Source organism: Notolepis coatsorum (assembly GCF_963971535.1).
Source record: "Notolepis coatsorum genome assembly, chromosome: 19".
In the NCBI taxonomy this organism is placed as follows: Eukaryota; Metazoa; Chordata; class Actinopteri; order Aulopiformes; family Paralepididae; genus Notolepis; species Notolepis coatsorum.
The window spans coordinates 9,650,360-9,665,740 of record NC_140183.1 but is presented as its reverse complement, the minus strand read 5'-3'; the positions used below and the strand labels follow the sequence as shown (position 1 = coordinate 9,665,740).

Below are 15,381 nucleotides of genomic sequence, written 5' to 3'. Positions count from 1 at the left end.
CTGATGTTGACCGGATGGGCAAGGGGGCGTTTATAATTCCGTGGGCAGCGTTATACCAATCATCTAATGTGGGTCAAATGTTGATAATATCAGTTATTATCGAAGACGGTAACGTTACACGCTGAAACTCACCCCAGTCTCCGCGCGCCGTTGGGCGATCATCGTCGAGTAGAAATTTTATCATTATGGGATATATTATTACCCGGTCCATCTCCAGCTTGTATAATGGTATATACGTCCAAATCATGTTGTTTATCGAGTTATTGGCAATCGATCGCTATGTAGAGTGACGAGCTAGAGTCACGGGACATGTACCGAGTGGCCGGAAGCAATACGGACGTCTAGCAAAACCTCTAGTGCGCTTCCTGTTAAGCGCTTGCGCCGATCGGCCACCAGATGGCGCTCCTGAACCGCCAGAGAGCTCAGTGGGTCCTGCTGGTGGATCTCAGGCCAGCGGAGGGACATTATGAATCCGATCGCAGATTTTTGAAATATTGATATAAAGACGACGTACAGCGTCCCCCGGCAACTTTAGCATGGCCAGCAAAGACGTCTAAAGACGGCTCCCAGCACCCAAAGTGTTAATGCCCCCGACAGTTTACTAATTATATATATATATATATTTATCCGGTAATGGATCGTCTGTGTAGCGTACGGGTCAGATGACGCGCGGGGAGCCGGTGTTTTGCACTGGCTGCAGGCAGCAGCAGCAGCAGCAGCAGCACTGCAGCCCGTTGCTAGTCAGTTTGTGTAAAAATGGCACGCACAATATAAATCAATCTTCATTACGACTTTAAAAACATAGCCATTAACATTACATAGGCCTACACACATCTTGCCATATCGTTAGCAGTTTGTAAACACAACGCACGTTTTAACTATGGTAGCCCGACGCATCCCGCAAGCTACTACTGTACAGTCAATGAAATGTTACCGTAGCTACTAGCTAGCATAGGAGGAAATGGGAGTCGGAGAGGCGGGGTGTTTAAAGACAAATGCGTTTATTCAACATCCAAGAAGGCTAACATACAACTGTGTTTTACTAACTCCTGCTTGTTGATGTCCTAACGTGACCGGGGCTGAAGGTGCCACACGCTAAAATGTCCGTGGGGACCCGGCGCCAACCCATAGATAGTTCCAACTCACCGAATTACGTAATCGATTGATTGATTGATTGATTGATTGAAAAGTTTATTAACAGATTGCAGAATGGGTACAGTACAGCTCAATACATACAATTGTTAAGGGGATGCAGACCAGAGAAAGACTTTCGTCTTGTTTACATCAGGGTCCCCCATTTTCAATTCATCATAACATAATGACATACAGATAGACAGTACTGCTACATGCCTACATCTATACATTTATGACATCAGATTTGCAAATACAGTACTGTTTGTGATACAAAAGTGTCCAGAAAAAGAGTGTATATACATTTGGCGTAGAAACTGTACATTGGATCCACCACAGTTGCACTCAATATTTAAATAATGTTAGTCTAAATAAATGTAGACAGAAACATAATAATTTCAAGCAGAAAACGAATCTTTCCATTAAGAACTGACAATCAGGGAATTTAAACATGGTTGACATTGTTTTTGTGTGTTTATATTAATTAAAGAAAGGAAAGTCTAGTGCTGGCTGAGCATATTGTTTGTTAAGTTAATTAATACTTTGACAAATGTAGCCTATATTTTTCAGTCAGTTCGGTCTTTGTGTGCCAAACATTATTTAAGGCTGTAAACACTGTGAACCTTTTATTTTATTTTTTAATAAATGAGAAGCATGTTTAGATTTGAGTGTAATAAAAATTTACGTATATCGAACTGAAAACCGTGACCCCAAAATCGTGATACGAACCAAACCGTCCATTTTGTGAACCGTCCCACCCCTACCGTTTATCATAAAAATTCAGTGCCCCCGAAATACAAAAAAAAGCCCCCGAAAATCAATTAAGGGGGGCAAAAAAAGCCCTTGAAAAAAAATGTTAATTTCTAACCCTGCCAGAGTCAAGTCCCAAGTCAAGACTGACAAGTCCCAAGTCGAGTCGCAAGTCCTAACCTTTGAGTTTCGAGTTTCGCTTCACTTCAAAAACATCATCTAAAAACATAATCTAATTTCTATAAATTTAATAATATTCAGAATCAGGGTTAGTCTTACAACTAGATACATTTGGGCAAGAGCTGCTTGAGCAAACCAGTTCAGGAGTATATTGGACAAAAATAATAAGGATCACCATATCCATTTTAAAGGTAGGATAACAATAACCAACATATTGTCTTCCCACTTGGACCAATCATTTATTTAACGTCTGCCTGCCCTGTATATACAGTCTATGGCACATGATCCATAATAACAGACCTCGGTTCAACTAACTAGTCTACCTTAACCCTTTATCAATTTTGGGGTATAAAAAGTCTGTACTGAAATGACCAGGCATCTCTGCATTTCGTATATTAGATGGTAAATGGTAGTTTATTAGGTATTAGAATTAGGTAAAGCCTAATTCGTGTGTGAGTACTTTTTCCCCCTTTCTTCTCTCTCTCTCTCTCTCTCTGTGGTTAACGTTACAGTAACATTAATGTTTTTCTTTTTAGGAGCAGCAGTACTGTTAGGCTACTGCTGGCCATTCATCAAGCGAGACATGTTTATTTATTTTAAGACTATGACTACCAGCCTAGCCAGCCGTGTATCAATCTTGGATGTAATGATAACATTACCACATTGGCTGTGTCAATGGCTCATTGATTTAACTACTGTAGCTAGCAAGCCAAGTTACTTACCGTTCTTTGTGCAGCGTCAAATGTTGAACGAAGTTGGAAGTTGTTGCGTCTCCGTCTGTGATTTTCGACCCGCATGTTTTGCATACTGCAATTTTTTTGTTGACCACCACGTAGTTTTTATAAGCAAACGAAGCAATCTTTGGTATAATTTTCCACTGGATCCGTCGTTCTGAATTATAACGTTACTTCTTCTTCGTGTGTTTCTCTCGCGCAACTTGATTGGATGCTGTCGGATTGTTTCAAACAAAGTAGATCTGGGAAGTGTCTATTCGCTGGAAATGAATTAATTCACGGCACATTTAATAACATCATTTTTAATCATTGGGCATGGGGGAAGGTATCAAGTCTTCTCAAGCCAAAAGGCTCAAGTCCAAGTGAAGTCACGAGTCATTGGTGTTAAAGTCAAAGTCGAGTTGAAAGTCTAAAGTCATCAAATTCGTGACTCGAGTCTGACTCGAGTCCAAGTCATGTGACTCGAGTCCACACCTCTGCTAAAAAGCTATTTATAATTTTTGGCTGGTAAAACATCTGGCTGGCTGGTAGTTTAAAAACAATTTTTTTTATCTACCAGTCACCTTGGCTGGTAAGCCAAAAAGTTAATTTTGTTCCCTGTATATATCGTTACAGATATATGAAATGTCCCATAGCGTGATATAAGGTTTGATCCATAAGGTGACACTTAAATCTGTCATAACCTGAGACTTTAGTCCCGGACTAAATTTAAACCGACCTTAATGATGTAACCACACCTGCTGCAGAAACTGTTGACTAACTGGTGCTTGAAACTAAGTGGTTTAAGTCTAGAACTGTAGACCAGGGGTTCTCAACCTTTCTGCTGGCAAGGCACCCCTGTGTCCAATAAAATATTCCAGGGCACCCCTACATACGATAAAGACTTTTCCGGTCCTGTCTTTTTTGCTACAATGATGACAAAAGTGCTTTCTTTCAAAATAAGGTCTAAATGGCGTTTCAGGTCTAAATGGCTTAGTACTGTTGACATTACACTGCTTGTAGTAAATCAAATAGCATATTTCTTTTAATAAATTTACAGAAAATTATCACTAAAGTGCCATCTGTTGCAGCTGCACTGTTTTCCATTAAAATAGCATATTTGGATAAGTGTGACCATTTCTCAAAAACAGAAAATCATGTATTTCTTTTAAAGAACAGAAATATTTCTCAAAAAATATAAATAAATACAGAAGATAAGCACTTGTTCACTCAGTGGACATTTCTAGCTCAATGCGAGGTATGCTGCTGCTGCTGCTGGCTAATAATATGGTCAATACGTGGGGAGATATTTGACAAGGCAACACGCATGTCATCCTCAAGGCTCAACTTGGCCCTATATTTTGTTTTCAGAGCTGTCATGGAAGGAAAGCCTCCTTCACACAGATATGTGGTGCTGAATGGTATCAACACCTTAACTGCTGCATCATGAGATACTTGGTACTCAGCTCCACACTCAGACCAACATGTTTCCAGGGGCACTTCACTGAAACCAGCTCTCCAGGTGGTATCAGATGAGATTTCAATGAGTCCTTCCAAGAGTTTGGATAGAGATGTGTCAGGAAGCTTTGTCTCAATGTTGTCTGTAAAGGGGTTATTTATCCAGAGTAACTTGGTGATCCTTTTCTGTGTTTTATTAAATAATGATTTTCAGGGTGCCAGGGTGGTGCACGGCCGTCCCGGGTTCGACTCCCGGACCCGGTGACCTTTGCCGAATGTCTTCCCCCATATCTCTCTCCCATCCTTCCTCCCTGCCGGACTTGTCCAATAAACAAATGAAAAAGCTACCAAAACATATAAAAAAAAATATGATTTTCAGTTTTTGAGAAATGGTCAAACTTATCCAAATGTGGTATTTTCATGGAAAACAGTGCAGCTGCAACAGATAGTACTTTAGTGATCATTTTCTTTAATCATATTAACACTATGGGTGCCATGGGTTAAATTCATTATATACCATAGGTTGCCGGCTCTATTTGTCTATGGAGAAGTACCCCTTCTTTGCATGGCTATAACTTTTTAAATTCTATTGCTACATTGCCATTATTAGGGCCCATTCAAAGTCCTATATGTATTGTTCATTGTGTAGCAACGTTAAACTTTTTCATTCACATATTCATAGTAAAGTATGGTCTAATGTATAAGTATGTTTTCATCTCTTTCTGCAGCTTTCTCCAGAACGTGATCTATAGCCCCAAATGCATTATATTGATGATGAAATACAGTTTGATGGCAATCGGGGCGATATAAAAAATTTCAATTGGACGTACTTCTAGAATGATCTACGTATGATCTGATGATGACCGGATGGGCGGGGGATCGTTTATAATTCCGTGGGCAGCGTTAGATGATTCATCCAGAGTGGGTCATATGTTCATCATAACAGTTTATATGGAACACGTTCAAGAATAACGCTGAATCTCACCGGATCTTCCTCGCGCCGTTGGACGATCAGCGTGGTGTAGACCGTTTTCGATTATGGGATGTTTATCCTGATGAACCATTTCCAGCTTGTATAATACTATATACGTCCAAATCATGTTGTTTATCGAGTTATTGGCAATGGATCGCTATTATATTGTGACGAGCGAGTGCCGGCAGCCAAACCGAGTGCCCGGAAGTAATATGGCCGACCAGCACAACCTCCATAGCACTTCCTGTTTGGCGATTGCACCGATCGGCCACCAGATGGCGCTCCTGAACTGCCAGAGAGCTCAGTGGGTCCTCCTGGTGGATCTCAGGCCAGCGGAGGGGAAATATGAATCCGATCGCAGATTTTTGAAATATTGATATTAAAGACGCTGTACAGCGTCCTTCGGCAACTTGAGCATGGCCGGGAATGACGCTGTAAAGCGTTTCCCGGCAGTCAAAGTGTTAAAATATATATATATATATATATATTTTTTTTTTTGGGAAATCTCAAGGCACCCCTGGCATCTCTCTGAGGCACCCTAATGTGCCTAGGCACCCCTGTTGAGAACCGCTGCTGTAGACGACTCTGGACTACACTGTGTTCTTAAACTATAAAACCCAGCTATGTACCATTATTAGGGCTGTCTTAAATACTTCGAAGCTTCGTTCGATGGCACAAGCTTCGAACATTAAAAAAAAATCAAAGTTTAAAAAAAAATATATTATTTTTTTTTTTTCAAAAAAAATCTTTTCAACTTTTTATTTTTTATTTTTATTTTTACTTCGGTGTGTGTGTGTGTGTGTGCATGGGGCCATTGGGTGGGGCCGGGGGACAAATACACTCGAGGAAAGTAACCCAGCTCAGCAATGCCCAAATTATATCATCACTATTGCCTGTTTGAAGGATATCATCCTCAAACACATATACACCACCTACACGCCTATTCTCAGTCCTTGCCCCACAATGGTGGAATGAACTACCCACCCCAGTTAGGACAGCCGAATCCCGTCCAATCTTTCGCCGTCGACTAAAGACGCACTTCTTCAACCATTATCTGAAATAAAATAAAATAAAATAAATCTAACCCTAACTAACCTTACTGTCATGCACTTGTCCTAATAAACTAACCTACACTGTAACACGCAACACTTTGATGAATATTGTTACTCAGCTGATAGAGTTGTATCCTTCCTGATGACCTGTCGTACAGAACTTATAAGTCGCTTTGGATAAAAGCGTCAGCTAAATGACTAAATGTAAATGTAGAATTCCACACATAAGAAAGAAAGATACTGGGATGAATAAACAAAATAGGAAATAAAATGTAGAAATGCATGCAATACATAAATAAATATGAATCTCCATATATGAAATAGAACATTTAGATAAGGTGCTACTGAGATGTTTTGGTGAGTTCTTTGTTTTTTTGTGGAAGTAGCCCTTCTTAAAAATGCATGAACATTCACTGATAATTGGTCTGTAGTGGAGTCTACAAGGTCTACATTGCCGGACCTTGTAGACTGACATAATTCTGTGCATAGTTTAGTCTACACAGGCCATATTTCAAATAATCAAAATCTTACTTCATTCATCTTAAACATTCTTGATTTGGGGGATTGGTAGTTCCCATGAAATCTGAAGTTGTTCAAACGACAACAGCGATCCACCTTGAATTAAATCACACAGCCGTGTTGGCTGTGTCACAGTCACGAAAGGGGCTACTTATTCATTAATCCAATCCACTTTATTTATAGAGCACATTTAAAAACAACAAAGTTTACCAAAGTGCTGTACAAGTCCCACAACATAAGATTAACAAAAAAACAAAAACAAAAAAAAAAGTAGTATTAAAAAAAAAAATGAATTCGAAGCTTCGAATTAAAATCGAAGCTCGGCCCCGAAGCTTCGATTGCCAAAAAAAATCGAAGGTCAGCCCTAACCATTATAAACCTCTTACATGGAAATTAAAGCTGAATAAAATCACCAAATCTCTCCTTCCTCTGACACTCTTCTCCATCCAGATAGCTGTCCTGTCAGGCCTGGGAAGAAACCAAGAGGCTTGGATGGAAGAAAAGGTCTCTGCTGTGACCAGTGTGGAAAAAGCTTCAGTTCAAAGATGAATCTCAATAAACACCAACGCATTCACACAGGAGAGAAACTCTATTCCTGTGACCAGTGTGAGAAGAGCTTTAATCAAGCTAGCCATCTGCAATCACACCAGAGAATTCACACAGGAGAGAAACCCTGCTCTTGTGTCCTGTGTGGACACAGCTTTAGTCGGCCGTCTAGTCTTAAAAGACACCAGAGAATTCACACAGGAGACACACCCTACTCCTGTGACCAATGTGGACAGGGCTTTACTCAGCAACATAATCTGAAAAGACACCAGAGAATTCACACAGGAGAGAAGCCCTACTCCTGTGACCAGTGTGGGAAGAGCTTTACTGATGTGAGTGGTCAAAAAATACACCAGAAAATTCACACAGGAGAGAAGCCCTACTCCTGTGACCAGTGTGGGAAGAGCTTTAGTCAACGGTATACTCTGAATACACACCAGAGAATTCACACAGGAGAGAAGCTCTACTTTTGTGACCAGTGTGGGAATAGCTTTAGTGATGTGAGTAATCTGAAATCACACCAGAGAATTCACACAGGATGGAAGCCCTACTCCTGTGGCCAGTGTGGGAAGAGCTCTAGTCGGCTGTCTGATCTGAAAACACACCAGAGAATTCACACAGGAGAGAAACCCTACTCCTGTGACCAGTGTGAGAAGAGCTTTAATCAAGCTAGCCATCTGCGATCACACCAGAGAATTCACACAGGAGAGAAACCCTGCTCTTGTGTCCTGTGTGGACAAAGCTTTAGTCTGCCGTCTAGTCTTAAAAGACACCAGAGAATTCACACAGGAGAGAAGCCCTACTCCTGTGACCAGTGTGAGAAAAGCTTTCGTCAACTGTCTACTCTGAATACACACCAGATAATTCACAAAGGAGAGAAGCCACATCATTGTGGTTTGTGTGATAAGAGATTCAGTACATTAGCATGTTTCAGAAAACATGAGAAGATTCACTTGAGAGAGAAGATTCAGGGAAATGTCAAACCTGTCAATTCACCTGCACATTCTCAGATGAGAGAAACCCTACAGCTCTAGCCAGTGTTAGCAGAGTTCCACACACAATGAATGTGTGGCCCAGTGTTGAAAATGCTTCAGTACATCATTCCAGCTATCAGTCCATCAACAATCATAAGAATAATAGTGTAGTAATATTTGAGTGTTCTTTTGAAATGTAAAACTACTACCAAGAGCTTTTGACCTGCACAGAAGCCTCTGTGAGAGAGAAGCAGTACTAGCATAGACACAGTTGTCATTGACAACAACAGTTGTGTTTTTGTCGCTCTGAGGAGTGAGGCAGACAGTGTGGATGCTCCTGGGACAATATGTCATTGGTATAAGAGTGAACACACATTGTTCTAGTGTTTTAAATACTGAGATCATAGGAACTTTCTGACCTCAGTATGGGGTGACCAGCCAAAAGCCAAGCTAGTTAACACATTCGACACCAATACTGGGACTCGCAATCAGATAATTGGAATATTCTTTTTGGGGCACATCCTAGTCAAGGTAAGGGCTATATGATATCAATCTTGCGTTGATCAAAGCATGCCTTAATTGCGATCCGAGCATATGTGTGTAACGCTAGCCCATAACGTATTCCGTTGGTGACGATCAAAGCATAAAAAAACGACCCCCCCCCCCCCCCCCCCACCCTTTCATGCATTCATGATGGAACATAATACCTATCATATGCATTTGATTTTCTTATTGTAGCATGTGTAGGGACGAAACGCCAATGCATTTAGTATAATACACGTTGGGGGCTATTACCAGCCTCCCATGAATTAATGAATTACCCTAAAACCATACTTATATGGTATTATTATTTATACACTGTATAAAACGGGAATGTATGGATGAAAAAAAATATTTCTTTTTCACATATTGAACGATAGATACTCGATGTCAAATGGGCAATAGTATTGTATCCATAGTAGGGGTGTAACGATGCAACCTTGCAACGATTAATTTCGATTACGATTATTCCGGCAACGATTCAATGCATCAATGAAATCTCTTAATTTGACCACAATTCGATTCTATTAATTTTCTATACATTTTCTATCAGTTAATTCCCCAACTGGGGGAACTGATTCACTCAGCATGAATGGACTATAGGTAAATAAAAACAATACACAAAAAACGCTTAATTTTTTAAATTTTTTTATTATTAATTACGATTATAATCGATTCTAACATATTAAAATCGATGCATTTCGATTAATCGATGCATCGTTACACCCCTAATCCATAGCTATAATATATAATATAGTTATAGCCCTGCAAACACCGCCACATATTCCTATACTTTAGAACGCTGGCCTTTCAACCACACAGCACACAGCGCCCTCTGGCGCTGAATGAGTTAACAAACGTGCATGGTGTACACACTGGAGGGGAAAACTGCTTCTGGAATGGACTTTTATATTTGTATGTGGACATTTTCTTTTCTTTAACAAGAAGTGTTTATTTTAGAGTAATGTTCTTGTGATGTATTGTCTTCATTGGTATTCTATTAAAGGAATGTACGTTTAGTGGTTTTTCTACCATCTAACTGCTTGTGGGTTTATGGGAATTGCAGAGCAGCCTGTTGCACAAGTAACTATTTTCTTATTATATTATTAATACATTATTGTGTGTATGTTGACAGAGTAATGGCTGTAGTATTGATGAAACTATCAAAATGTTATAGGGTTGGAATCAATTCACTTTCAATTCAAAATCCAAACAGAAATTGTTATTTACTTTCTGATGATAGAACATCCATTCAGATCCATTCACTTTTTTTGTACAATATTTAAAATAAAATCTACTTCTTGAATTAACAAGTGTATTGATCCCAACTTTTAGAATGTATGATATGCTAATAATATGGATTAATTGTAAGGGTTAAGTCGGAAGGTGTGAATTGATCTCTTAGAAGTAAACTAACTCAGAAGTATGAAAATTAAATAAACCATTGCATTTTTTAACTTGCTTTGTATGAAAGGCTTTATCTTCTGAGTGCAACAATGAACATTAAACAAAAAAATTACTTCATTGTCATTGTTTATTTAATCTGATGAGTCTCACTGAGAAATAAATTAATGCTATATATATATTTTTTTTATTAGAGATGGGCATAGATCAAATAAAAAAAAAATCTACATTAATCTATCTGCAATCCTGGAGTTAATCTAGATTAAAATTGCTCATTTGAAGTCTGCCGAAGATTCAAAATATGTGTGTTCTACCTAGGGATGGGTATCGTTAGGTTTTTATCGATACTACTACTCTTATCGATACTGCTTAATGGTTCGGTACTTTATCGACATTGCTTTATTATTTATAACTTTATAAATTAATATTATTTCTACAGCAGCAGCAATGGTCTTTTATATAACTTTATAAATATAATAAATATTATTTCTTCAGCAACAGCAGCAACAATGTTTTAAATGTGTCTGAATTATAGACTTTTTATAATAAACAACAAATGTAAGATAAAAAAAACTATATACACTGAATGATTAGTTGTTACCTAAAGCCCTTGGACTCCACTGTAGAGAAGGGGTGCAGGCTTTTGACAACAAACTGGGTCACAGCCCTGTGACACTCGTTCCCCCTATCCTCTGTCATCCTTCCTAGCTGCTAGGGTGAAGGGACTTTGCTTGGTTGGGACCGGTGGTGGTAGAGGGAGGAGGGGTGGGATGGGACATGGTGGCTGCAGCCTCAGCCTGACGAATGACGATCTATAAAAAGTTGTCATCTTTCAAATATATTTGTAGCTAAGCAATTATATTTTATTTATTAGCCTATTCGTAATAATTCGTTATTAGCCTAGCTAACTCCGTATCTTGGCTTACCTGCAGTGGACTTGGATGGAGATGGAACACTGCGAGCAAACAGTCGAAAACGGCGCATTTCTGCAGACTAATGTTATGTTTTGACAAATTGCTTGTATTGCCACTTGTGGCAACGTGCTTTGTCGGCATCGACTTTCGTAAAGTGTACCCAGAATTTAGTTTTGTTCTCCGCCATGATGAGCGCAGATCTCGGTCTGGGGGAGTTCAACACGGAGCCACAGACAGGCCCCTCCCTTAAGTACCTGTATGTGTATTTTGTATGTGTGTGTGTGGCTCGCTGAGTCGCTGCGGCTCGCTTCACGTGCAGACAGAGAGAGGAGAGGAGACCCAACTTTGAGAATAGATTAACGGCGGCAATTTTTTGATTTGCGGCATTTATGTAATGGAGATACATGAGCTATATATATATATATATATATTTCACAGATTCAGATAAGGGATAAAACAAACGTTTTAGAACTCAATTAAAAAATATATATATTCTACATTCATTTGAAATTGATGTATTTGTAGAGAAAGGTATTAGCTATCAAAGCAGGTAAAGGAACAGGTTTTTAAAAAAAACACCCTTTCTGGAAATAAACATTCACTTCATAACTTAATTTGTGTCAACTCAGTCAGACATACTAAAAAGTATCCTATTTTAATTTGTTCAGTCCAACAAGACTTTAAAGTCCTCAAGTATCTAACAATAGTGTAAGAAAAACTCAATTTCTAAATGCCTTTGTTTTTAACCCTATCACTGCCACACTACCAAAGGGTTAACCCTTTCACTGCGACAACAGACTGCCTGTAGTGTGGTAGTGAAAGGGTTAATGTTAAGACTTAACACATTATTAGACAAATAAGACAATAGGATGTAGATCAGTTAATAACTAATAGATTAACAATACAATCTGACGGTGTTGACGATCACTGACAGTCATGGCCGTAGCCAGCTATGAGGTCACGGAGGTCTGGACCTCGGTAACTATTTGTAACTATTCAAAAATATATGTATATATTATATAAAAAAAAAAAAATTAATAGAAATATCACAATATAAATGTACAGTTCAAAATGTCCGGTAATGGCTGATGTTTGGCAAAGGTACTCCCCCCTGCATCGCTACAGCACTACTTGGTCGCTTCTGCCCAGGCAGGGGACATGCAGGTGGCTTTGCTTTGAACTAACGTTACTTGTTCAAAGCATGCATGCGCTTGTGACAGAAGCCTGCGCCGTGGGCTGGACTGGTAATCTGGACATTTTCCAGGTGGGCCGACGTGCCTTTGGGCCGTTATAATTGATTTATAAAAAATGTAAATAAAGTTTGGTCAACGACCGGCCCACTACTAGGCTGGGAGTGACAGAACAGCAGTAACAAATCTGCGCTGTGGACGGTGGGCTGGACTGTCTCGACATTTTCCCGGTGGGCCGACACGCCTTTGGGCCATTATAATTGATTTATAAAAAATAAAGTTTGGGCACGCGGCCTGTCGGGGTCCCCCCTTGGGTGCGATTGCCTCATGGGTGGTGTCAGGGTCAGATGTCCCGACACGGAACGCTCTGCTCGCACGGTTCCAGGGTTGGCTACGCACAACGGGTGGGACCGGGCCAACTATCTACAGTTCCTGGCGGACCTGCGCCACATGGCGGCGGGTGCGTTGGGAGTGTCATCACATATGACTACGGCAGTACCATATGTCGAGGTGGATGGAGAGAACGCTGAGGCGGGGACTTGTGTTTACACAACCCCACCCGTTTTCGGGTTTGGTACAGACCCTATTGTCAGGGTCTCCAGCAGTGACAGCTCTGGTCAACGAGATCCAATCTCTGTGGACGAAGCAAGCCATCGTCGTGGCGTTCTCCTCCCGGTGTTCTCTGGTGCCTGAGAAATCGGGAGGGGGGGGGTGTCAGACCCAGGCTGGACCTGTCCCATGGGAAGGTTCAGCACTTTTTGGATCGTCTCCTACCTGTTGAACACTGTCAGGTGGGGGTCTGGTTCTCCTCCATAGACCTGTAGGATGTGTATGCGCAACTCCGATCTTCCATCCTAGGGCTTACCTACGCTTCCTTTGCAGGGTTAGCGTATGAGTACCAGAGGCTGCCGTTCGGTTTTCTCTGGCTCCCCGCATCTTCACCAAGTGCGTGGAGGCCGCACTGGGGCTTCTGCGTCGTCAGGGGTTACGGAGTGTATTCTGCCCTGACGATGTTCTGGTCCTTCGCGGTCAAGGTGGATCGTCAGGTCTCGTACCAGGCAGGTCCCTACCAGCCTGGGGTTTGCTATAGACTGGAAGTGGAGTACTCCTCTTCCCAGTCAACGGTTGGAGGGCTATGGGCATCCCTCTCAGAGCGTGTTGTCAACACGCTCGGGAGGTTCCGTCCTAGGACGGTTACGGCGCTGTATCACATCACGTTTTTCACCGACGCCTCCCTCGCTGGTGACGCGTCGGGCTAACGCAGTAGGGCCCGGTCTGTGCTACGTTCAATGTGTTGGTATTGAAAGCGGTCCTTCTGGTCCTCAAACGGTGTTGATCAGGACGGACAATACGACGTCAGTGTCGTATATCGACAGACAGGGAGGAGTACGCTCCCCCCGTCTGCACCAGGCGGCTGGCTATGGGCGTCCTCCATCTGCGCGGCCTGAGGGCTCCCCACATCCCCGGCAGGGAGAATGTGGGTACAGGTGTACTGTCGCGGGGCGGTCCTCATCCTGATGGGTGGGGATTACGTCCGGACGTAGCCAGGCAGACCGATGCCGTGCCGCCTGGGATTCTTCCCCATACATCTGTTAGGTCAGTTGTTGGGACGGGTACGTTGAGGGGCGCAGGTTCTTGATCCTGATGGTGTTACAATCCGGAATGCGCATGCTCCCTCCACTGTCGCGCTTTACGCGGGCAGATGACGTATGTTCCAAGTGTCGTGTAAGGCGGGGGGCCGGGACCCAGTCTCCTGCCCCCTGGATGCTGTCCTTAGTTACCTCCAGTCTCTCCTTGATAGACTGTCGGCTTCGACGGTGAGGGTATATGCAGCAGCTATATCCTCCTATCATGAGGGATTTGAGGGGATGTCTTGTTCAGCCACCCTCTTGTGAAGCGTTTCCTGCTTGGCGCTCGACGCGTTAAGCCGGTGCAACGCTCCTTGGCTCTGACTTGGGATCTTCAATTGGTCCTCGGTCGGTTGTCCTTGGCCCCGTTTGAGCCGCTCGAGCAGGCGCCGTTGGAACAGCTGTCTTTCAAGACCGCGTTCTTGCTGACCGTCAACTCCGCTGAACGCGTGGGTGTGCTTTGTGCTCTCTCGGTACGTCCAGAGTGCCTGTCTTTCGTCCGATTGCGGTGCCACTCTGCGGCCTAATCCTGCCTTCGTGCCTGTAAATATCCGGAGTTCTTCCGCTCCAGGGATATTGTGGTTCAGGCGTTTCATCCGCCTCCTCACGCTAGTGAGTTAGATGCGGGCCTTCACCTGTCATGTCCGGTCCGTGCTTTGGGGATTACCTCAGCCGTACTCAGGACCTCGGGGTCACCGTTCAGCTTTTTGTCTGTCACGGTGGTTCTCATGCCGGTAAGGCACTATCGAACAACGCCTGTCCCATTGGTTGTGCGAGGGCATTGCCCTCTGCTACACGTTGGCTGGGCAGGATCCCCCTGGCGGCGTCAGGGCGCACTCCACTCATGGGGTGGCTGCCTCTGCCGCTCTCCTGGGTGGGGCTTCGGTGGAGGATCATGGTCCTCCCCGGGCCCCTTTGTAAGGTTTTACCTCATGGACATGACCGGGGGTTCTGTCTCCCAGGCGGTTCTGGGGTCTGTGGCCTTTCCTGCTTCCCGTCCTTTGGTAGGGTAGCAGGAGTGTGTGGGTATGGGCCACAGTGTGTTAGGTCACACGTGGTTCCGCCTGTGCTGTGTGTTCAAGGGGTTCTAGTTCCCTCTTGCTCGCACTCAGGTGGAGTTGACTGCGCCCCCCCTTCATTAGGAAGGATGGGGTGACAGGGCTCCCCGAACCCCTTGATGTGGGCTTACGGGTCCTCAGGGGGTACATCTGTCGGGTCTCGCGTCCGCTCTAACCCATATCTCAATAGGCTTAAGAGCGGGACGCGATAAGCCAGATATTAAATATAACGATAGGTTATGTATATAACCTAGTTATGAGTATTGGCTGAGCGTCCCGCTCTGGGGATATTTTACTGGAACGGGATTTTGGCGAGGAAGGGTGTGTTGGTGACCATGGCCATGGTCTTAT

General features: G+C 42.7%; 1 protein-coding gene across 3 annotated transcripts in view; it reads left to right on the top strand.

Annotated features, from left to right (window-relative positions):
* LOC311246302 (uncharacterized protein) overlaps positions 1-10,332 on the top strand; it is a 30,286-nt gene extending 19,954 nt beyond the window's left edge. For all 3 annotated transcript variants that reach the window (XM_084336450.1, XM_084336452.1, XM_084336451.1), the window contains exon 3: positions 7,227-10,332. In XM_084336450.1, coding sequence (XP_084192576.1) covers positions 7,322-8,356 — 1,035 coding nt within the window. In that variant the 5' untranslated portion in view covers positions 7,227-7,321 and the 3' untranslated portion in view covers positions 8,357-10,332. The remainder of the gene's footprint in view (positions 1-7,226) is intronic.
* The last annotated feature ends 5,049 nt before the right edge of the window (positions 10,333-15,381 follow it).